At 41.8% G+C, this 25,172-nt stretch overlaps 1 protein-coding gene across 2 annotated transcripts; it reads right to left on the bottom strand.

Moving 5' to 3' along the window:
• Positions 1-10,894: 10,894 nt before the first annotated feature.
• On the bottom strand, positions 10,895-22,441 carry LOC137613739 (bcl-2-modifying factor-like). 2 transcript variants are annotated; one of them, XM_068343158.1, is made up of 5 exons: positions 22,299-22,424; positions 21,990-22,219; positions 19,340-19,585; positions 17,866-18,092; positions 10,895-14,817 (listed from the first exon to the last, which is right to left on the bottom strand). In XM_068343158.1, the coding sequence occupies exons 3-5, from the start codon at positions 19,560-19,562 to the stop codon at positions 14,701-14,703; spliced, it is 567 nt and encodes a 188-aa protein (XP_068199259.1). In that variant the 5' UTR covers positions 19,563-19,585; positions 21,990-22,219; positions 22,299-22,424; the 3' UTR covers positions 10,895-14,700. The 2 variants fall into 2 exon arrangements, with proteins under 2 accessions (XP_068199259.1, XP_068199257.1); XM_068343156.1 differs by lacking the exon at positions 21,990-22,219 and having other exon boundaries at positions 22,299-22,441.
• Between the last annotated feature and the right edge of the window lie 2,731 nt (positions 22,442-25,172).

Below are 25,172 nucleotides of genomic sequence, written 5' to 3'. Positions count from 1 at the left end.
CAAAAATAATCATGCTCCCAATGTATTACAATTTTCAACCTTTTATTTATTTTATTTTATGATAAAGTATATTTGTGTTTAGGCAATGAGGAATTAAACACGTTTATTGCTATGCTTGCTTATTTGCCTTTCAGCTCATCATCAAAATGAACATAAAGCAAGGTCTTATGTTTAAGTATTGAAGTTCCTTTGTTACCTAAACCTAAATGACGGATGTGAAAGCTGGTCTGAGAGGTTATGATTACACACTGCACCAAAATGTACATCCATTAAATAAAATGTGACCACAGAGCCAGATTGAAGAGAGCCGGTTTGATTCCTTTCTGTGTGGCGTTTGTATGTTCTCCCAGTGTCTGCTAGGGAGTGTGTAAGATTAGCCGACACATGATTTTTACAAGCATTTTGTGTGTGTGTATATGACTACACTGGTTCTTCCTAGTAGAGAAATACCATTGTCAATGCAGCTGGCCTTCAAAGCCTGCTAGCGATCATCTGAGTCTAACACACAAGAACTCAAGTCTCGTTTTCAGTAAACAAATCCACGGAATGATCCCAAAAGTGAATTAAAGCTGAAGAGACCTCTTTCTCAGCTCTCAAATCACAGAAAGGGTTCCTAATCTGACTGCAAATGCATACAGCCAGGAAAAGGTTGGCAAACTCCCCCTCTTATGAGCTATCCTTCATTTAAAGAGGCAGGTTGTTCATCATCTATAGATCTAAGCCTATCATTGAGTGCCTCAAATTGAGGTTTCGAGCTAGCACTTACACTCCCCCTCAAGTGTCCCCATAAACCACATTGTTTCCAGCTTTCCCCTGGTCCCTGGAGAGGTGCGATGCCAAAAGTTCCCCTCACAGGCCTGTCCTCCTGGGCTTGTTTGGGGACATCTGCTGCCATGTTCAAATATTGTTTTTGGCTGAGCTAGCGCTGGCTCTGCTCTGAGAGAATAGCGCTGGGAACTATTTTTACTTCAGTGGGATTGATTGTGTTAACATACAAAACAATACCCCTATCCCATGGTCTTCCAGCTGCAGAGCGGGGAAGCGACCGCTTTTGAGCGTGAAGGCACAAATCATACAGCCAAGCTCGCTGCTTGAGTTTATTAACTGTGACAATAAAAGTATATGTGGACATTTAACCTTGGCTTTCAGGCTGAGGCAAAGTAAAAGAGTTACGATGGTTTCATCGTCATTTAAATATTATACCCATATATTCTAAGATGTTATATCGCGTTAAACTGACCCTCTGGTAGTGCAACCTTTAATCATTCATTGCAATGATCAACTAACCTCTTATGAACACTGATAAATCACAATAACTTGTCTTGAGAGTGTCCTGGTGTCTCTTCCGTGGCTCCATGGCACTTTTCTCCATATTCCCATGAGGCCTGAACTCCCATTTCCTATCAGCTGACTGCACTAAAGGAAAAAGAGAGAGTCTAATTCATTTTCTTCTAAATTTACAAAGGACTACTTGCAAACACAGTTAATTTAGGAATATTTTCAGGTCAGTGAGGAAGTTATACTCAATGACCTGAATTGAAATGAAAACATTTGAAGAAAAGAAGGTCTGTGGTGTGAAGGAAAACATAATGGCTGCCCATATTGTTTACCACTCACGTCGTATTATTACTACCTATTATTATTATTACCTCTTCTGTTTCTGTCAGAAGCACAATAAACAATAAGTCAATACATATTTTAAAAAAATACAGCTAAAAACAGAAGATATTCACTAGGGCGTAAAAAATAGTTCTGGGACCTCTATCAGAATGCGTGTCTGTGTGATGTTTCCTTCATCCGTCTGTGATGTGTAGCATGTCGGCTAACCCACTGATTAGATTAGGGGAAAAACATTCAGCTATCACATTTCTGAACTAACATTAGCAGATAATGTGTCAATTTGTTTGGATTGATCCATATTTTGTTTCAGAAATGACAACACTGGTACAAAGATCACTCGTTAAACGAAGTGACATATTTACAGTCACATTAGAAAGTAAACATCGCTTCGTTTTTTGTTTTTTTTAACTGGTCTAACCTATTGCCAGTGTCAATACTGGTATATGTGTATATATTGTGTGATCATGACAGGGCTAATGCATAAGAAAACAAAGAACCATTCAGCTTTAGTTCACCTAAATCAGTTGTTTTTGGAGTGTGAAGGAAGTCACGCACCTGTAGGGAACCCATGCAGACACACGCAGGGAGAATAACCCCACCCAGAGAGTCCCCAGGGCTGGATTCACACCCGGGTTTCTACCACCGCGAGGCCACAGGCGGGGAAAAGATGAAGACTGGTAACGCTTTTCAAGAGTTCATGTCCAAAGCAGATGATGTGTGTGTCTCAGAGTCTTGTCATATCAGTAGAAAATGTCAGGACAACGCTGGCATTTCCTTTAAAGCTTGACATCTGATGAAATAATCCGCTTTTTTTTCCCACATTCGGCGAATGTGGGTATTGATTTAATAATTAAAAGATAATAATCATTTAATACCATGCAGTGCCCACAGTGACAACTAAATATTAGTATAAAAATGGATATACAGTATATGAGTAGTTTTAGATATAAATGTTACAGGGTAATAAAAGGTCAACAACTGAGAATGAGTCATAAAGAAATAACACATTTAAAGTTGGCAATAAAGTTGAATTATTCAGTAAAATTTCAAAACACTAATGAGGAAAAAATATGTCAATAAGTCAACTATGGATGTCTGTCTACAATAACAACCTATCCCATACGCTTTGCTTCCCACAAAGATTATCGTCTATACATATCATATCAGCAAGCACAACAAATTCCATGCGGGGTTTGCTCTACCTGCATACAATTCACCTCCGTAAGCACACACACGTCTTTCTGTTTTTTACAAAGACGATTCATCACATCTCGATTCAAAGCACGGCTGCAAGCTGGATATTGTTACCATGATATTCATTCCTAATTAGTTACATATTTCACGTGTACTTGTCACGCAAGACACCATGTCACCAAGTCATTACATGACTGTGTAAACTGAAACTGTCACTAACTCAGTTTTCTGAAACTATTCATGGTTGTTTGCTGAGTCAACAAACACAATCATTAGAGTTTGACCCTTATCTGACAGGGAGACTGTCATAAACAGAGAATAATGGAAAGAACCCACCAGAGGTTCAATATAGATGCCACAAAAAACCAACTGAGTGCTGGTGAAAGGCGAAAATTCTATATCATACCATAATAAACGTGTTAGGACAAAAAGAATAAAAGAATAAATAGTGACTGTAGTTTTCTTTGTCATTACTCAGAGAAATCTGCTAAGTAATTTCTGGTGATGGCCATTATATCCTTTATTCAATCATAAAATAATCCTTTAAAATAACCCTTTAATCCTTGCATAAATCAAGCAGTTTTTAAATGAGTCTGGGTCTTCAGGGTCTGTAAAGTGCACTGTGGACAAGTTCACCAGAGAGAGAAGGGTAAATTCTACCACTTGAAAACTCATAAATATGTCAGCAACAGCGGCAACATACAAGGTGACCTGATGCCACATTTCCATTTCCTCATACCGGCTCTTAACCCAACCTGACTCAGTTCAGCCCTTGTTGGTATCGGGAACTCTTCTGTCGGACCTTTTAAATGACGGGGTGGTTCGTCCTCAGGGTAGGGAGATACCGGCGGAGGCTGCCATGCCATTGTTTATAACATTACACTCACCTCTTGTCATCCTGCCATCAGCCACATAGTCTCTGAAGTAGCTCGGCTGTTTGGATGTGGTGGCTATTAACTTGTGCTGGGCAGGCTAATCTGTGATAATCACATGACATTTAAGGACCATTTTCTCATTCAGAATAGCAGAGGTGGTAGCAGCATCTAATTTTTACACTACACAATGGAAAACGTAACACTCAGCAAAAGGATATATTATTATCGCACTACTTTGACCTGTCTGCTAGTAACAGGGCAAGTGATAGCATGGTACCAACTATTAAATATTCATAATTGAAAACAGTCCTTATTTGTGTTCCTTCAATGCCAAACTTTAGTAGTATAGGTTTAGAATACAATGGTTCTCCTCACCAGTGCTGTAGTATGGACTGAACTAACTCAACAATGAGATGAACTGCAGTTGCTTGTGTTGTAAAGTTGATTGTTAAATGTTAGTTTATCACAGACCTGATCTGGTCTAGTCAGATATCAGATTAAAATGTGTTTTCCTGTCAGATCTCCTCCAAATATGGAATATCTAGTGTCTGGTTTTGAAAACGAATAGACCCTCTGAAGGTGTGGTGCAGCATGAAATACAGATGATTTTATTACATGTTGTATATTGTTTTTACTCCAGGGCTGAGACAACAAGAGAGACTGGGGCTGTTCTTCAGTCTCCAGAGGCTGTTTGGCCAACTGCAGTCCTTGGCCTCTCATCTGTCTTTCATTAGACAACAGTCACCACCACATAAATACCCACTTATTATCTCAGTAGTTTATCCTCCAGGCACGAGACGACGGAGACAATAGTGGACGCCCAGTCCACCGAGGCCCCCTGGAGACATGTCTCCACTCAAGGGCTGCATTTAGATTTTATGACCCGAGGAGATGGACTGGCAGCTCCCCACCCTTATCCCCCCCCCCCCGTACTTGGTGGTGTGGTGTGTGCACTATGGCTGTGGTTGTAAAGTGAAGACACCGTGGCTCCGTCTGTGCACAGCCAGGTGACTGAGGGCCCCTACCACTAATGTTCAAAAGATGTTTTCTGAGATACTGTAGCTCATGACTAATTTTTTTGTTTATTTAAATCTGTCTTGACACTTATTTAGGGCGGAACGGTGGCTCAGTGGGCAGCGCTGTTGACTCACAGCAACAAGCTTCCAGGTTCAAGTCCTTCCCGTGTGGAGTTCGTATGTTCTCCCCGTGTTCTCTTCAAGTTCTCCAGCTTCTTCCCACCTCTAAAAACATGTGACAGTCTGTAGATGTGAGTGGTAGCTGGCATCTCATCTGGGGTGTACCCTGCCTTTCGGCATTGCCAGAGATCCTCCAGCAGAGTCATGACCCACAAGGCAGATAAGCAGCTTTGAATGAGAAGATTATGATCAAAGAAAATGAATGGATGATACTTATTTTTGGCAGATCTGATTTTGGGAGATTCTGTTTCCATCTTTAAAACAGCAGAGCAGGAGGGTCAGAGGAACCCAAGTGCTCTGTTATGAAGCGTCTGTTATTCTGTCGTCTCTGTACAAGAAGGACTTCACTGACCTTCAGACACAAAGCACACTGAACATTATTTCTCTTTATTGAACTTTTTTTTTTTTTTTTTCCAGGACTTTTGATTCCACATAATCTGTTTCAACTCAAGACAACAGAGAACACTAAAGAGTAAAGTGGAGTTTGGAAAAAAGGTTTTAGAATTAGAAGTCATGAGGGGACAAACAGATGAAGGGCAGCTGTTATGTAAGCGATCCCACAGAAACATCTTCAAACTGGATTTCCTTGGACGATCGGCAACACGTCTAGCATGATGTACTGTAGTTACAATAGCTAATATAAAGACCCTGCATGTCTGTCTACAATACTCTCATTCATTTGAGGGGCAAGGATTCTACCCATAATGGAGGAATCCTGATTTAACCCCTAGATGTGCTGTTTCGAGTCAAGCCAGGTCATCTTGGTGAGGCACTGTTGTTGTACTCGATGATGTCACTTATATAAGTCCATGTCATCACAAATCAGCAATTTTTATTGAAAATTGACCGTTTCAAATATATAAATTGGACACACTTCCCTGAAATTGACTTTGCATATCTCTAAGTTTCATGGTTAAAAATATCTCTGGATATGCTAAAGTTAAAAATAGATTTTTTTTTTTCAAGCTACTGATGAACACATCATTTCTAAAGCCAGGAGAAGGTTTCCATGGTAAGGAAGTAAAGTGGTGTTTCTTAATGAGGCAAAACGATGATCTGCTGGTGTATTTGGGTTTTATTGTAATGACAGTTACAGGACTTTGTTTTGACATGTTTTGCATACTATGTTGTGATTGTCCAGGTATGAGTGAAGTTGTCTTTGGTAGTTCATTCATTGGTTCCTAAACTTCTGTTGATCAAGCTTATTCACCTTTCAGCCAAACTGACATTTGCTGTTGTTTTTTTCCCTTCATCTTGAGAAACAGTCACTGCAAATAATAATTAATATGCATTGAAAAAAAGTGACATTTTCCAAATGCAAAGACTCCATTTTCAGGAAAAACAAATAGTAATTAAATTCAGTTGTAACTCTTCTTGTTTCACCAACTTGCTTAAACTTGACTTAGCTAATTTTAGTGGTAGCGCCCTGCTTGTTTGATGGAGTCTGCAGTAAATTTGACTACCACAAGCCACAGAGCAGCAATTGTGGTGTATGGGTTTTAGATCTGTTTTGTAGTCGCTGCAAATCTTACACATCCGTTTTATAAAATAATTACGCATTTTTATGTCTGTGATTTTTGAAATGGTGAAACAGATACCAAAAACATTTGTTTGTTTTTTAACTAACTCCAGGCCTTCTTATTGATTTCTAATACTGCACGATCGAGGATCATTATATTTATTAAATAGCGGTCTTACCTGACTGTTAGTTTTAAATTCAATTGTTTCCACACATTTTAATTCACATGCAATCCTGCAAAGTTTTTTTTTTTTTAACACATGAATTTGTCACCTTCCTATCACAGGTATGTGTTCGGATATGAGTCAGTTATTACAACGTGGCCCACAGGATGAAGGAAGTCATGCTATTCCCCTGAGCCGCTCCTCAGCTGCAGCTGTACCGGTGTGTTCTGACGCGCTGAAGTGCTACACCTGACATGTTTGCCCTTTCAGAGTAGCAGGACCTATTCTCTGTGGACAGGAAGCTCATTTCCTCAGAGGATGGAGACACACCTATTGAATTGTATAATGCCATGTGACTATTTAAGCCCAAAATGTAGCCTATTTTTTAGTTCTACTTCTGTCATCAATGTAGTTTTGTAGGTGTTGACAAAGATTGCTGATGGATTGTTTCTTAAATGGGTGTTGCTGACACTCACAATGAACTGTTTGATTGTAAGACACAGGTGGCTTTTACAAGGTGATAATTAAAATGTCATCACTCAGTGATATTTCTCATGGGATTGGTCTGTGGATTCATAAACATAGAAAATTGAGAGCTGATTTTTTTAAAAATTTTATTATGTTCAGGCTGACTCCGTTCATATCAGCAACACAAAACAGATGAGAGAAGATGGAACAACTGAACGGAGAAATGGGGCCCATAAAGTGTTAGTACATGAAGCCAGGCTATATAGGAAGCTGATAAAACAACTGCAGTAATTTAACACAGATGCACGAGACAAGGTTGCATGAGACTTGATGTGACATATAGAGATAACATATTATTTGCAGAGAAGACACAAACTAAGTTTTCCCTGTTTGTTTGTTGTATTGCTCAGCCTGGTCAGACACAAAAGGGTTAATTTGTGGTTCTTGCAGGCAGAGAGACTGAAGTAAACAAAAAGAGCTGGATTGGAGCTCGTCTCCACTGGAGGCTGAGGCGTGACCCGTGAGATAGGCACCAGGCTATCATGAGGGCGTCTCCCTGAGCGACTGGCCAGGAGAACAGGGAGGGCTTTGTCAGGGCTGTGTGCAAAAAAGTGCTGAGCTAAGCAGTCCCCCTCCCTCCACCACCACCCATCTCCCCTCTCACCCTCATGTTTTTTTCTTTCCCCGAGAAGAAACACACACACGCACACACACACACACACACACACACACACACACACACACACACACACACACACACACACACACACACACACACACACTTGTCTGTATTTGCCAACAGTCCCAGGGGCCAAGGCTTTCGCTTCAGCTGCTGGGAGGTTAAATGAAGGGAACACAAAACCGGCTTCCCAGTCAAAACTGGGTATGTTGTGCAGAATGCACCCTGGGATATATGTTTAAACTTATTTATGAACAGCTGACAAGAGTTTATAAGTCTTCTTTTACAGTTTAATGTCATTCTGCCTGATGACGTACGCTACTCCTCTCTAAATCATTATGGCGAAAACAAAAACAAATGATCCCTGGTTTATTTACAGCTCAGGCAGACAGAAAATGTTTCTTATAAATCAGTCTGTCCAAGTATTTTGGTGTCATTGGCTTCAGACATACCTGTAAGGCTTTGTTCCTTTAAATAACTAAATATATCTTCTGTGCAGCCCGTTTGATAGTTGTTTGACTTCAAATATACATGAATTTACTTTCCGTCTGAGTGATAAAAATGGAAAACCTAGTGCTTTTGAATCATTTATATGTATAATGACATCATCCTACCCTGCAGTGCAACAAACTTCATTTAAATGAGGTTCAGGTCCAATCTGAACTCTTTATGTTCCTAATGCTAAGTGTTTCTGCATGTCCTGACTCCACACACACATCTGCAGCCACACTCCTTCAACCCTCCTCGCTGCCCCTGTCGACACAAAGCAGCTGCCTGAGGGGAAACACCTCAGAAACTTACTGACAGACAACCAAATGGTAGTTTATGTTAGGATGCAATTCTACCCCACAGGGTTTGAAAAAAGAAGGGAAGAAAGAATTGAAGAAAATAAAGTAGAAGTCGCCTCCAGATCTTAGGAACTATTTCTATTACTCATGCTAAATGAACTTTTTGGAGGCTTTCAGAGGGGTGAACTTCCAGAGGTCCAGCTATAGACAAGTTTTTCATTCAGTGACTGTGGCTTTCCAGAACTGTTGCTGATTGCGGCACCAGACGTTTGTAAAATGACGCACGAGGCAGATTAAAAAATTGCAATGTGACTTTGAGCGTCATTGCTCTGTGGAAGGTAATCCCCTAATTTTTTTATGTGGCACCACCACTTGGTTCTTAATTATCCATTAAATCACTCTCCTATTGCAGAGGATGTCAGTCTTTCATGGTTCCCTGAGGATAAATCTAAATACTTGATAGGTCCCTAGAGTTAAAATTTTGTATCTGTTAGCTTCATCAAGTCAAATTCTTAATCAATAATGTATTTCATTTGCATTTCAATAACACTTAACTCAAAGCTTAGCTGTGCAGCCCTCTGCAGATCTCATTACTGGATGTCTATTAACAATTCAAGTTAAAATGAAGGCTACACACTTGTTTGGCATCTTTTAGAAAGTGACATGTCTTTGAAAAAAAACAGTCATAAGATTTCAAATTTATCACTATAATTAGTTCATATATTCACTTGTATATCCACGCAAATTCAGAGCGGGATTGATGGCAGGAAGTTTCCAGTCAGTTTTTGAGTGACTGCTGTTGTGCCAAGAACTTTTTAATCTTTCCTCCTCTTTTTGCCCAAATGCCTGTTAGCATCCTGTGACTGAAAGAGCTGTGAGGAGCAGCATCGATCTGTGACAGCATCCTGGGATAATACTTCAACTCTTCTGTCATATTTTTTTTTTCTCTCTTCATGTCTTTTCATCGACAGGAGGTTCAGACACAGTGCCCATTCTTCACGACTCTATCTGTAAAGAGCTTTTTATGTTTTCCTAAAAAGCCACTCTAGTCAGTGAACACTCTTACGCTCGATGTGCTGTGAGGGAAGGACAGAGAATCTGTGTAGGTCTTTCATACTAGGCTTAGTGCTCATTTTCCACCCTCTTACCTCAGACCTTTGAGGGGTAAGGGCATGAAATTAAGGCACACTGTCCTTGTAGAGCTCATTTCAAGAAGAATAAATGCTACTCTTCTGTCCAGCCATCTATGACAGCTTCTCTAGTTTTTCATTATTCCGTGTTTCATGCATGCGGTCCACCTTTTCACTTTTAGTTTAGTTTTACCTCAGCGTTAAATATCCGTAGCAGCACCGTATTTCAGCAGCCTAGCAATGTAGCCGCAAGAGGACACAAGCCAGTGTCTTATTGTGCCGGTCGCAAGCCCGGATAAATACAGAGGATTGCGTCAGAAAGGGCATCCGAGTAACTTTTGCCAAATCAAACATTGCAAATCAAACCTGTGACTTCCATAGCGGATCGGTCGAGGTCCAGGTTAACAACAACCGCCATCGGTGCTGTTGACCTACAGGGTGCCGGTGGCTATTGGAGTACTCTTGGTTGAAAAAGGAGAGACGGAAAGTGTGTTCGTAGGAAGAGAGAGAAGAGGAACACCAAGAGTGTAGGACTGAGAGTAGGGACGTTGAATGTTGGAACTATGACAGGAAAAGGTAGAGAGTTGGTTGACATGATGCAGAGGAGGAAGGTAGACCTACTGTGTGTCCAGGAGACCAGGTGTAAAGGTAGCAAGGCTAGAAGTTTAGCAGCAGGGTTCAAGCTGTTTCTTCCTCAACTCCCTCATTGAGGAAGAAACTCCGGGCAGGACCCAGACTCTTTGGGGCGGCCATCCGCCGTGACCGGTTGAGTGGAAAAGAAGTAAAAGGAAGATAAGGACAGGATACGAGAAAGAGACAGAGAGAGTGGCAGATAGGCCAGGTGGAGTCCGTGTCTTTATGGTTATAGTTAGACGACTTGATGCGTTCACGGACTCCTGGGTTGTCGCCTTCAATACATGTTCCCCATCAAGTAGATGGTAAATTCAAGGCACTATTACAGCAATTTTCTGACTATTTGACTTGAAAACACAGCTATACACGTGCTAGATAATGATCAAAAACCTGCACAAAATGTTTGTGATGAAAGATCTCAGTGTTCTTTGTAAACATTCCACATTTCTGTGATCATTTTCCTATAACAACATGTATTAAAATTAGATAGGCATTTTTATTCCTCTGAGTTTGTGTGTGCTGGAAACATATTTAAAATATCACCAATATTTATTCATGTGGTTTTGGATGTTGGTGAAATTAAAATAGTGTGTACTCTGAAGAAGTTGTTGACAAAAAGCCCAAACCATTGCACTTGTCAATAAATTTTTAATGAGAAAAAAACAAACAAAAACAACAATGTACCCATTTAACAACAGAAGAGGAAACTGTAAGATTTCGAGAGCCAAGCTCTTATGTACAGCATATTGCACTAGAAAAAGAACAAAGATCCCCGGTTCTCTTTTTCCCTCCATTGCTCCATGTCGTTACTGTTTGAAAGGTGTGCAGAAGACACAGAGAAGTCCCAAGAGATAACACAGCCAATGCTTCAACACACACTGCTACATCTGGCCTGGGTCTCACTTCCAACGACACATGAATGTGAAATCTTTGAGACCACTCTGAACGTAAAGAAAGCAACGTGAGGACAGAACAAACCCTCTGCACACACAGCGCAGGAGTCCCAAATAAGTTCCACTGTTCAGTTCATGTATTAAAGAGATATCATAGTTTTTACTCCGTTAAATTACATTCAAACCCTTAAGATACAGATTTTTTTCAGGAATGTTTGACATGCATTTTTACTCCATTTACATATATTGAAAAGCCCTTGAACTGCGAGCGACACAGCAGACTTGTCAATATCTAAAATTGAAAATGCCACAACATTGGGGGGAAAAAAGGTCATCATAGGTAGGCAAAAAAGTATTTTTGTAGTTCTTTCTTCATCTTCTTACAAAAAGATATGGAAAAATTTTCCAAAAATGTTAACAAAGATAGCAACAATAGCTGTGTCAAATTCATGTCTAATGTATAAAAACATCAAATCACAGCACTTGACAGTATAGATGTACTCTTCCTTGGATATTCAAAAAAAAAAAAAAAAAACCCGGATCAAATAAATTTGATATTAAAGACACTGAAGGTTGAACAAATAAAAATGTTTCATTGGAGTCTGGGTTACAAAAGCAGTTGGTGTCGACAGGCTCAGACCAACAACAGGCTGACTGAGACGTTGTTCAACCCATCTCACATACGAGTAATACTGGGCACCATGGTGGCTCATTCCTTCTTCAAGTGTAAACCCACAGCCCTACTAGATTGTACATTATAAAGCACAACAACTCAGACGAGCTGGGCCAATCCAGCATTTTACAGATCTTAAGAAATCTAGAGGGGAAGTTCAGCACAGGAGTAGAAAAAGAGAGGTGCAGAATACAGTTTACAAGTAAGAAAAGTTTTTTTTACAGTGCACATTGACTGCAAACAGTCGTTTCTGATATTGAATGTTGTGCGTGGTGAAATTTGCCGTTTGTGCTGAGAGATGTCAAAGGTTGAGCCTGTGCCTCGTGAACCGATGGAAGGAAATAAATTTCTGCTTCTTCCTCTTTTTTTTTTTGTTGTTGTTGTCTTTTTATCAAGGCACAAGGAACACATTTTACTGTTTGTGCCAACTTTATTATATCAGAGCACGACGATCACATAGAGTCCAAGCGAAACGTGAGCAGTGACCAGTGACTTTGGGTAAGTATGCCAAGTGTGGATGATGATGTGGTAGGTCTGTTTCTCACAAGGCACATTTTGTACATTTGATTGTCGGGTTGTTGTCAGTTGTCCGTGTGATTTGTAAAGACTCACACCATTTGTGTGAGAACGCACGAGGCACATGGCTGTAATCCAACCTCCCCACACACAGGCATCAAACACACCACTGAATGCAAGTCAACAATGAAAAGAAAAGAACTGTACACAGAGATAGCATCTATACAGTAGCACTGAGCAAATATACACAAAAATAAATTAGAATAAATTATCCAAAAGAACCCAAACAAAGTGAAAACTTGTTCTCGGTAAAGACAGGGAGTAGTTGAGCGTGACGTTCGATGATGGTGGAGAACGCCAGACTCTCAGTCGGCTCTGAATTGGCTCAGCTTTCGGTGTTTGCAGGAAACACACTTTTGGTTTGCTTCTTATGTAGTTACAAGAAAATAAACTTCACCTGCAACACACATTTGTGTTGTTGTTGTTGACTGACAGTGGCTTGAGAAACCCTTAAAAATCAAACAGTTTGTTCCCCGTCATCTAGTCCACCAGAGGCAGGCCGCTATAGCTCATAGTAAGTATTGGGTACATAAAATGCTTATGAACTACTCCCTGACAAAACATAAAGGAGAAGGAAATACCCTATCAGTGTCTTCAAAAGCCCACATTGTGAATCTACAACAGGCTGAAAAAATACATTGAATTTAAACTCAATTTTCATCTATTTAAAGACATTTTCCTTGATAAATCTGACATTAAGAAACAGTGGCTGTGTCATTGCAGAATGCTAATTTAGCAGTTGTTTCACAAGGATGTATAAACTTTCTCTTATACCAAAATGTGTGAAGATGTTTTTCTTTTTTAAATCTGTACATAAGTCGTTCTTACAAAGTTCTTAGTGAAACTCACCAGTGGTAAGAAAGCACTTAAAACAAAAGATTGAGTTGATGCGTGTGTATATCAACACGCCAGGATTGATTCAGTGCTTCAGACAGTTCGATTTAGACCTGGAGTGAAATAAAATAAAAATGCATCTCTGTAACTTTAACCCAAATAGTTTTGCAACAAATGTATCTGTATTTCAAGGAGAACACAGTCCTATTCTTAGAAATGTTCTTTCATGGTTGTCAGTTTGATTGCAAATGCAACAGATCCCTAAGACTTTACGTCCTTCGTTCCACATGACTACTGCTGACCCCTAAAAGACGCTGATAAACGTCAGCTCTCTCCCAAAGGTGACCCACAATGCAGCAAAGGAGAGTTGCGATTGTCAATCCAGCCAGTGAAAGAAATCCTGAAAAAACTTGAAGAAATTGATGACGTCCATCCAAATTTTTTTTTTTTTTTTTTCAGGTTTCTGATTGTTTTCTAGTTCCCTGCTGATCATCATCCCACAAAGGGGATTTTAGTTCTGACTTTGTGCTTGTTTGGCTTCAAAATTACTGCAGATTTTGGAAAAAGTAAGCAAGCAGTCCTACATACACATGATCACAAATTAAAAGTGCAATCACAAAGTTACTTAAATTAAGTTCAATACACCCAAATTCAAGTATGCATGTGTTAATCCTTTAAATCGACAGGCTCTGAACCTACACAGTGGGTCATTGGGCCACTAGTGAGTTGCCCTGGAGATGGGGATGCTGATGGATGACACAAGTTGATATGATGTCTCTATGTCTACATTGGAAGCCGGTAAAACACTTATTTGACAGACCAACAGTGCAACACCAGCGCGTAACAACGCCCCAACACCATATCAACTGTTTCTAACTTAGCCAGTGTGGAACAGTACAGGTCAAGTACAGGACTGTCTGTGTTTCTGAGAATAAATTTGAAATGTGCCTCAAGTCGTCAAGGTTGCAAGTCAGTAACTTCAGCACAGAAATGTCCGTGTCCACAGTTTGTCACCATAAAAGTGGCCTAATCTTAAAACGATCTCTTTCTTAAGATTTCTTCAATGCGAGCGAGAGTTGTACTGTGGCAGGAGAGAATAAGGCATTCCCTGGACTGACAGAGGTCCTTCAAGACTTGAATTACCAAATAAAAAGAGCAGTTTACTGTACAAAATAGTTAATCTTACAAATATTTCGAAAATATCTCTTCAAAACAGAATGGCTCCTTCTTGGAAAGACGAAAAAAAAAACAAAAAAAACAAAAATAATAATTGTTATCAGTCTCCGTCCAGCGGTGACCAGTGTTTTCTTCATTTTCATCTTCATATTCAATTAGAAAACAAAAAAATCCAAACCCGTGTTTCATCTTACAGTGCCATCTCTTAAAGTCCGGTCCCTTGTCCCCCCCGGTGGGAGAAAAGGAAAACAAAGGCTGAGGAGGGATCAGAAGGAGGCCCCTTCATCTCTGCTCTCCTCTCAGGCGAGGGACGGGAGCCTCTCTGGGAAACAAAAAGCCAAACAAGGCCATCGTCAGGCGCATCCAGACGGGCAGGTTTTGTCTCTGATGCATCATGAACTGCAAGAAGACAGGAAGAAAAACCACTTTAGTCTATTCTTGTCGAGGAAAGAATGTTAGATAACATCTACATGCGTCAGAGCTTCATCACTGCAGCAATGGAAATTAATTTACACTCTTTAATTTGTTGTGACAAGGTTTGAAGGTAAATCTTTGGACTAAGATAAACCCTGAGCTTCAAACCGTCTCACAGACAGACTGAGATGTTTTCACAACACGGCCGTTTGTCTAGCAAACACACGCGTCACACGCACATCCTGTGTGACGCTTCTGCTGAGTATCGATGGAGGGGTTGCGCTGACCTTTCCTCGACTCGTTCCTCGATAGAGGTTATGATCACAAAACTCAACTGTGCTGTTTTATTTTTTGTTTTTGTTTGTTTGTTTGGTTTTTTTTTAAAGGAGAAAAGAATCAGAACGCTCAGGACGACTGCGGAACGAGACGGTGTAACTCAGGGACGCGCCAAGCATCCTCCTCTTCCTCCCACCCCAGTCTAAGACACTCTTATTAAATATGCATTGTTGACTTCTAAAACAGAAACTAAACTTTAATGCTGTCAGACAAAATGCTTCCCGTATGATCAGAGCGCTCGGCTGGCAGAGAAGACAGCGGAATAATTATCACCAAACAAAAGCCCGGGAAACAGAAGCTGCTCCCTCCTATGGAGCCTTCATCTCCCAGCCCCGTCATGTTCTATTGGGGCCGTGCAGCCGGCGTGGGCCGGACAGATTGAGGGGGTCGTCCTGCACCCCCCACCCCCCCGCTCGTCTCCGATACTGCACAGCCACCCCTGGATGTCTGAACAGCCCCACTCACACGTTGCAGCCTGTTGCATAAGCATTCCTCTTTACAAACCCACTCCCTGGGCGCTCCACATCAAGCTGTCCAACAGCCCAGCAATCAGAGTTCGCCACAGGCGATTCGGAGCGCGAGTAAGCCGGCTGAACTGAAATGAACTGGCACCACTAAATGCAAACCTAACCGTTCTTAATTGCCGTAATTCTAGATTGCCAAACTTATTTAAACAGCAGCCTGGTTGGTTTGAAAATGACGCTCGTCTTTCTGCTGCCATCTACGTGGGCTGTGGAGACTGGGCTTCGGGGGGGTTTTTTTCCCGTTGAATTTACAGTATTTTCTGCACTATAAGGCGCACCTTCAATGAATGGCCCATTTTGAAACTGTTTTCATAGATAAGTGCACTGGATTATAAGGCGCGCTGTCGGTTTTTGAGATAATCAAAAGCTTCTAGGTGCGCCTTATAGCGCGGAAAAATACTGTAACCGAAACGACGATTTGAATTTGTGCCGTTTCACTTTATGTTAGGTTGAGGGTATCCGTGTTTTATTTCCTGCACTGGGAGTCAAAACTGATGGATAATGCTCAAAACACATTAAAAAACACCCCCCCATACATTAGTTCACAACCACATCCTGTACTTGAGGGGTTAAGTCTAACAATAGAAACTTGAGACGAAACCGAGAAAAAGTGGATCATAAACAATTACTCGTGATTACTCTCCTTTTAGAATAATTCCTACAGTATCGTATCCTGCAGGATTAAAACAAACTTGAGAGCAGACAGCAGACACAAAAAATAAATATTCCCCTCTTATCTCTCTGTCAGAGTCACACACTCAATCCAGAACACACAAAAACACTCACACACTGAGGCAAGTCAGCAGGACAACTGAGGTATTGTGGGTAGTCGTGAGTCAGACTCTATTTTTAGACCAGTGTATAAACAGCCAGCCAAGTCTACCCAGACACAGACATGCGTCTCACTCTTGTTTGTGACAGTCGCATCGATCTCACCTGCTCTCCAAATATTTGTTCAAATTTCTCACTTCAGTTTTTTTTTTTTTTCTTTCTTTCTTTTCTCTCACTCTTCGTCCTTTCTCTTGAAAATCTCATTGTCTTTTTCTTTCTTCCCAGATAAGAATCCATTTCCTGGTATTATTCATACTTATTAACCGTGTTCAGGGTCAGGTGATGACGTGAACTCTCAGTCTGACCAGCTTTACAAACATTAAGGCAAACAACTCCCTGACCTCTTAGCAAACACGGCGAAACCGAGAGGAGAGTCTGTCATCTCTCTCTGTTGAAACATCTGTAAGCCTACGACACATGAGTAAGTGGAGCTTTTCAGCTACACACGGTGTGTGTATGTGTGTGTGTGTGTGTGTGTGTGTGTGTGTGTGTGCTTAACCATTCCTGCAGCAGCAAGCCTCCGTGCTCAATTATCTTTATCACCTCTAAAAGCCTGGCGAGCCTCAAACGGGTTCTTACTTCTCAGGGTACGCTCGCTATCTTGAAGGAAGTAGAAGTCTGTCTGCTCTCAAGTTAAGGAAGGCTGGGGGGGGGGAGGGGGTTCATTTACACTACCAAAGCATCATGGGATACTTTAGTGGCTGTGGGTTCCACTTGTTTTTCTTCTCTTCTGGTTTTGTGAAGCAGGAAACACACACCTACTACTCCAACAAGTGTAATGACATGGTGTCAGCGCCGCTGACAGCGCTGGCAGCCTGGGCTATAATCCTCTGTGTGTACAGTGGTGGGGTTGGAGCACGTGACCTCGAACTCAGCGTGACAACCATAATCAATAAATCGGTATCAGCAGAGTAAGGGGTGTTTCGTCATCGTCACAAGTGAGTTTACTAACGCATGTGATCTACAGACGTGCTGCCGGGGCGTGAAGTGGCTGAATGGTTCAGGATCTCTCCTCCGTTATGGTAAAGGAAGCAGTGGAATTACTGCACAGGATATATTTATCCGCTGTGGGTTACAGTCGGTCCGGCCGCTAACGTACTTCACCCTTTTCTTACCCATGGAATGAGAAACAAATTGGCCCCCGGTGTGACGTGTGTGAATAGTGAACATGTAAAACAATTGAAACACACCAACAAAGACCTCATAGGCCGGTCTCTGTAGTTTGATCCATTGTCTCTGCTGGTGTTCCCACTATGGGATGTGAACAGAGGCCCTTCACCAGTTTGTTTTAATGGGAGTCAGCAATAGAAGGATCCACTTCCCTGCTGGGGGTGAGGCTTACCAGTTCAATGTGATCCTGCTGGAACTTGTCTCCGATCTCCCGAAGTTTACGACCAATTTGTGCCTCGGCGCTCACCCCCGCCTGCTCTTCCGGCCCCGCCGCCGCCATCCCGTCACCTTCCTCTCCTCTGCCCTCTTCTTCCTCCTCCTCTTCTTCAATCTGCCTCTCTCCCTGGTCTTCCATTGGCTCAAAATGAGCGGGGAAATGTGAACGTAATCCAGCGTTGCCTAAAACGAAAACAATCCAGCCTCTTAAAGCTTGTTGGACTTTTTTTTTTTTTTTTCTTAAATAGAATGGCTTCAGGTCATGTCTGGTATCATTTGTTCAGTAACAGTAACTAGAGAGTGAATAAACTCGACTGCACTTAACACTGCCGCTACATTGCTTTGTGAAACACAAACAGGTTTTATCAGATCTTCTCTAATGGATAAATAAGTAGGTAGACACCTGAAGTACGACTGATGAATCCACAAAGAGAGAGCTGAAGACTCAGCAAATTATTAGATCAACAACGGCCTCAGTGAACTCCAGGCTTCCTCCAGGCGTGTCACTGAGTTTACTCGTTGTCTCCGGCACGTGCTTTGCATTTATTCCACTCGGAGGGAAAATATTTTTTTATGCTATCATGTGTGTAGAATGCTCTTCTATTCTCCCTGACGGACGCTGACAATATCTCTCAGAAACCGTGTGTGTTTGGGGAACGAGACGTGGCGATGGGCCGAGTGCGTGACACCCATTACTGGTGAGAGTACAATGAGGGACAAGGTGGCAGCAGTCAGTGGTGTTTATGTACTGACACGCTTTAAACACAGAACAATGTACGTCTCACATGCTGATCCTGAGTCAACAAACAAACAACATTCTTCTTCCATATCCATTCAATTCAATTATAGTGATGCCACACTGATTCGATTAAAAAAAGGCAAAACAATACTGGATTTAGTAAAGGCATGTGCCTTTATGTGTGTATGAACTCAGGATAGTTTTTTTTTAATGCTTCTAGTAATGCTCCATTAAAATGCATTAAAAAATGGCTGGAATATGAAGGGTATTAAGATTTATTTTAAGAGCACATTAGGAGCAATGATATATACATATATATATAACAAAGACAAATAAAGGTTATGATTAGTAGTCTTGGTTATTGGTTCATAATAAACTAGTTTTTGGACTTAATATCTGTGTTTCCAGTCTGTTGTTTGTTAACGATTCTGAACAGGTTTGATTCTGTGGAAAATCCCTCCAAATGTAAATCTCCTACCATCATCTGATCTGACAATAACCAAATCAGAGTGACAGATTTAATCACATCGGTCATTCAGGATGGTTCTCAGTTAGTAATCTATCCAATAATAGAATGTCTTATCGTGGAGGTTCGCTCTAGATTCTCCACATTCTAAACCGTCCGCTTAAATTCTAGGACTGTGAGACCACATCACGTTCAGCGGGATTAAATTACCGCGCCCCTCCTTACCGTGAAAGGGTATGCGAGGCTGTCGGAGCAGGCTGCATGACAGCGTGTTGATGCCGATGCTGCTGTTGCCGTGACGCTGCGACGAGGGCACGGCGGCAGCGACAGCAGCCAGGGCCTGTCCAGCCGTGATCTGTGTGGCTCGGTCTTCGTATTTGATGTCCCTAAAGGGCGTTCCCCAGAGCTGCGAGATGGGCCGTGACATGTCCTCCTCCTCATCATCCATCCGACGCCTCAGCGGTAAACTCCCTGGACAGACGAGAGGGGGGACACCAGAGGCAAACTTTAGGAAATGATGGTGCCGAGGTCAACTCACAACAAGGTGTTTATGGTCTGTGTTTTCAAGGTAATTTGGGTGTGATTTTAAGAAGGACAAACAAAAACAAACAAAACGCAAAGCAGTAAAAAAAAATTTGTCCTCCGGCAGGTAGAAAATGATGTAATCCTGTCTATTAAAATACAATAATTACTCATTATAATACCCAGCGAGAGGTTCAATTTGTCTGATGCAGTAATACTGAAAACAAACAGTCAGAGGAGGATTGTCTCCCATCTAATTTTCTATGTAATCAAATGCAATAAACATCCAAAAGGCCCGCTGCAGCTAAAGAGATTACCTCTTTTAGCACGGTGATGAGTAACAACGGGAGCAAAATATATGGAAACACCCCGTGTAGGGCAACCCAGTGGGTGGCTAAAGATTTAACTCCATATGAGTCACCCTCCCACAGCAGATTTTACCAAGCTGTTCCATAATATGCCAAAGTGTAATTGAGTAGAAAAAGATCCAGTGTAGAGTCTTTTTCCCCCCCTCCCCTCAGAACGACTTTAATCTGGAACAGTGAAGCGCAGCGCAGGAACAATCTGGGGGATTAACTTCCTCCTGCACAATTCAGCAGCTCAACATTAAGACCTGTGCTCATTGTTCTGCCCGCACTCTCAACCGCACAATCGCTGAATTGCGAGATGTATACACCATCAACACGCTCAGCAGCAGGTGGAGTGCGAGCGGAGCCTCAGTGAAACCAAAGTTCTGCCGTTCGCTGCGTGCGGCGGCCGTTCCGTGAGGGCGATAACAAGTTTCACTCCATCTTCAGTTGTGCCTACCAAACAAAACACCAAACAAACACACACACCCTCTTCCTCCTTGGCCACACGCCACCATCCAAACTACTGTTTCATCTTTTTTTTTTCTTCTTCTTTCATCACAGGTACCTATCTTATCCCTTTCTTGTGTAAGTGGAGACAAATGGGCTGGGTTGACTGGCAAAAGCACAAGTTGAAACTGGATATACTGGTATTGTGTTTACTGACTGGGGCGGCTCTAGTCGTATATCTCTTTGTGAAAGTGTCCCTTTGCATGATGTCATATCACATAGTGTCAAAGTACAAAACGTAAAACAGCAGTGGAAAAACACTATGATTAGCCAGGCCACATTATAATTAGTGTAAGATTTATTAGTCTGAATATTTATTTATGGCGAACAAAAACATGACTCTCATGCCTCTGTTTTTTTTCTTTCAGTCTCAGTAATATTAGCCTGTTTTGCCAGTGCACACTAATTACTTGTGCATTACAGTCATTCAAAATAGCCCCAGCCGGTGCTAACCTCTCCTCCAATCAAATGAAGCAGCACAGTAATAAATGCTGTGCAAGCATTAAAGGCTTGTCTGTGACTCCAACACTGGTTTCATTGAGATCAGATGTGTGCAGTCTGAGAGTCAGTGCGAGTCCTAGCTCATAATACTCAGCAGAGGACTGCCAAGACAACTGGAGTGTCAGACGCACAAAAACAAGCACAACACACACACACACCCCCACACACACACACACACTGCCAGGGGCCGGGGGGAGGCCTGGCTGCCAGCTCTGCTCTGGTCAAAGCTCAAAGCTGCACAGAGTGGCTCCCTCTGCTGCACCATCTGCGCACCGGGCTTTCCTCCACTTACGCACGGCTCTGGGTGGGGCGCACAGCGAGGTGCGCTCTGCAGCCACTTCTGCATGTGAACACATGATGAGATTCAGAGGGAAAGAAAAAGGTCCAAAACATGAATAAATAAATAAAAAGGACCCCTTCTATGATACCGGAAGAATAGTCCTGTACTTGGTTTTAATGTGATGGTTTGTTTAGGAAAAGTTACCAAACTCAGTTTTCATTACCATCGTTCAGATTCCTCACATGGGAGCTCCGGAGCGTCACCGGGCGTGAGTCGCGGCTCAGCGCGGGAACACTCACGGAACCATTACCCGCTGACAGCCGGACCCCCATCGAGAAAAGACGAGTCGAAAGAGTTCCGGCACATGGAGCTCACAGATATATATATATATATAAACGCGATACTCACTTTTACTTGATTTTAAAAAGTAGGCAGAACTAAGTTGAGGCAGCGGGAACAAAGTTCACGTTGACTCCTCCGGGTCGGACCCATTTGAGTGTGACTCCCGTTAGAATCCTGTTGTTGTCGGACAACTCTTCATCACCAGCCGATTCAACCACTCGACGCTCAAATTCAACACCACAATAAATTTTTTAAAAATGGAACATGGCCCATTTTAACTACTGTAAGAGCAACGTAATTTAACAGTTAACTTGTGAGCTGTAATATTATAAAATGACGAGGAAAAAAAAACAAAACAAAACAAACTACAAACCCCAGAGATGCGCGCAGCGGACACCGGGACGCTGCGAGTCCAGCCGACGGACAACACCGGTTATTGTTCACTTGGTCCGGTGAAACAACAGCAGAAAGTCTCGGCGGTATGAATCAGAAACACGTCTCCAAAAGCCCGCTTAACATCCAGCAGCCACCCGGCGTGTCCTCTCACTCCATCCCCTGTCCGGACATGCCCGCACTTCTGTTGACAAACTCACCACCGCGACGCTAATAGCAAAAAAAATAATAATAAAAAAAAAATGGCGCGACTTAAAAAAACAAAAAAGGCGAAGCGCTCTCCACTCACCGCCAGAAAACACGCTTTCCGTTGCGATCGGAGGTATCTTGACAACTTGCTGTTACCCTTGTTTCCTACCGTCTCGTACTCCTCTTTGCATTACAATCACCAGCAGACGTTTGCTGGGTTGTGGGTTGTTGGTTTTTTTGTTTTTTTTTCCTTCCTTGTGTCAAAACGATCCGCCTCGACCGGAGCGACCCGCCCCTCGGTAATAACCCGAAAAGGAACAGAGTCAGCGAGTGTTGAGCAAATAGCGCACACTGCAAGCACATGTACTGTAATGTAGATAGTGCTCCAAACGATCGCTTTTACACTTCTGCACTGTTTTCATCGTCCAAACACAGCACTCCACTAAAATACTGCTTTAACATTTAATTCAGTTGTACATGCAGCAGAACATGAGCAGAATTATCTTGTGTGTCTCCTTGCAGAATTATGAGACATAAGCAGTTAATTTCAATGTTAATGAACTGTTGTGAAAATGCTTGATCAAATTGGCATTTTGAACATCTTAAAAAAAACAAACTGTTGGGTATTTTCATCTGCAAAAATGCATCATATCAGCTGACTGTAAGTCCTGTAATTCCTGACCGTCTACTATGCATGCAAAATAAATCAGTGATGTATAATGAATTCGGACAACATTGATGCAGAAGTATCAGAAAGCCTCAAATGTGTCCTTAAAACGTGTGTGTAATGTAGGAAATTCGTCAACTTCACACAACACGTTTATGGTGAAGCAAAATGAGCCGTCACCTTTTGTCATGTGGATGTATTTTAAATATTCGAGTTAAAACCACGAACTGGTGCGGGTTTAATCGGTGTCCTCCTGAGACACGGACTTCATGCTGTCGTGTTGTTTTTGAGGAGCGCTGGTGTGTCTGGCCCTTTAAGACAGCAGTCCTACTTGCGAAAATAAGCTGGTGACACGCCGTGGACCAATCAGAGGGTTTGTTTTGATCCCGCCTTCTGCTCCGTATATCTTGACACGTGGAGGGGAAAAAAAACACAAACCCAGATACAACATGTGACTGTTTTTACCTCTCATCTCAGCTGATTGGGAGTGGCTGCTGGGTCGAGTCTGAGCCCACCCAATTACTGATGATTAAAAATGCTCAGCAGGATGATTTGTGATGATGGCTTGAGTGCTGTCAAGGAAAAAACCGATTACTTTAGCCGATTTGGCTGGCACACATGCTTGTTAATGTTTCATTGTATAACATTACAATATGTCTGCATATGATTCTTGCAAACATTACTCATGAGGTGTAGCAAAAAACAGGAGTGGCTGACCTATTCAAGTAGTCATATATCCCACACTCTAGTTCTGTTATATGAGTATTTATCTAGGTTACACTTTTACACCTCACTAATTTCAGAGACAGGCATTCACTACAATGTTCTTACAGCTTATGTTGTACCTGCAAATTAAGAGTTCGCATATCTGCACAAGAGCTATAACTCACATAAATGCTGAGCTTGTTCACCTTCTCAACCTCATATTTAAGATTCTGTAATATTATTACTGTTATATAATAGTAATAAAAACGTAACACCAGAAAGCGATCGTCTACAACATAAAAGTTTTTACTTCTGACAATTTTCCAGATAATATGGTGTGATTTTTATTTTATTACTATGTTTTATGTTTTCAACTTTGGTTGACTGAACGTAAAACACATTTCTATGAAACGCGGTTTGAGGATGAGTGTTTGACCAGAATAGATCCCATTAAGTTCTGTTATGGATCTGGACAAAGAAACTTATTCATTTTCTATATAATGGCAACATTCAACATTTTCTTCAGTTTCACAGGGAATAATTCATGAGTGTTTGGGGTTTTTTTTTTAAATATGTGCTGATCCCGCATGATATCCATGAATGTATGCAATTTGGTGCACATTATGTTAACAGCTGGCTATGACAAACTGCAGTGACCTTGAATTATGGCTGTAAGTTTGCTTTTGGATAAGGCTTCATTGGATTAAACGGAACGTATAACATAACATTTCATAGCTCAAATGCCCTTGAATGCATCCTAGCGGTTTGACAGCATTTTATTGATAGCAACAGGGAGCCAATTTCACTTCATCCCCTCAGGGCACCCACTGGGCATCCAACGCGCTGCCCCTCATCTGATGAATGCACAGCAACAGCGGAGTGGACATCAGTCATGGGTGGTGACACTTACTGCAGGGTGGCAGCGTGCTTTGACATTACTCAAAAGAGGAAGAAAAAGAAGTATAGTGAAACCAAGCCTTGTGCGCAGAGAGGTTAGTGAGTTTAAAACTGGCAGGCAAGAGAAGCGAGACTTTGTGATCCCTGTGTGTGAGTCAGATTTTCCCAGGAGATATATTGTGGTTGAAAACAGATGCTGTTTCTTTTTCATAGACCATTGGACATCTCCTGCAGGATTTTATACTTTCACACTGTCCCGCTTCATTATTGTACGGCATTAACTTGTGAAGCTTGATTTTCTCAGCTTGTCACGATCCTATGATACAGTCTGTTTTCACAACAGCAAAACAACCCCTGTTCAGCTATGTTAAAGACCCCCCCCCCCTCGGTGCCTCCCAACCCCCATCAACACCAACGCCCTCCAACTCCAATCCTGCAGCGAGAGCGACCCCACCCAGAATTTGAAAGAATACATCAGATGGTCGTAGTTTGTGTGTGACTCACTCTCTTAATTCTCCTTCTTTTTTGTGTCCATTAGTCACTCATTGGACATTCAATCAGATCGGATACATGTGAGACACTAAAATGTGAGTTAAATCCTGTTTGCATTTGCAGTAAAAGAAAATTTCTACCAAATCACAGCTCAAATAGTCCATTCAAGTGCATTTCTGAACAAAATTAACTTATCTTTCTAGCTCATCTAGC

Source organism: Antennarius striatus, chromosome 19 (assembly GCF_040054535.1).
Source record: "Antennarius striatus isolate MH-2024 chromosome 19, ASM4005453v1, whole genome shotgun sequence".
Taxonomy (NCBI): domain Eukaryota; kingdom Metazoa; phylum Chordata; class Actinopteri; order Lophiiformes; family Antennariidae; genus Antennarius; species Antennarius striatus.
The sequence above is the reverse complement of the archived record's forward strand: the minus strand, read 5'-3'. Positions and strand labels throughout refer to the sequence as shown.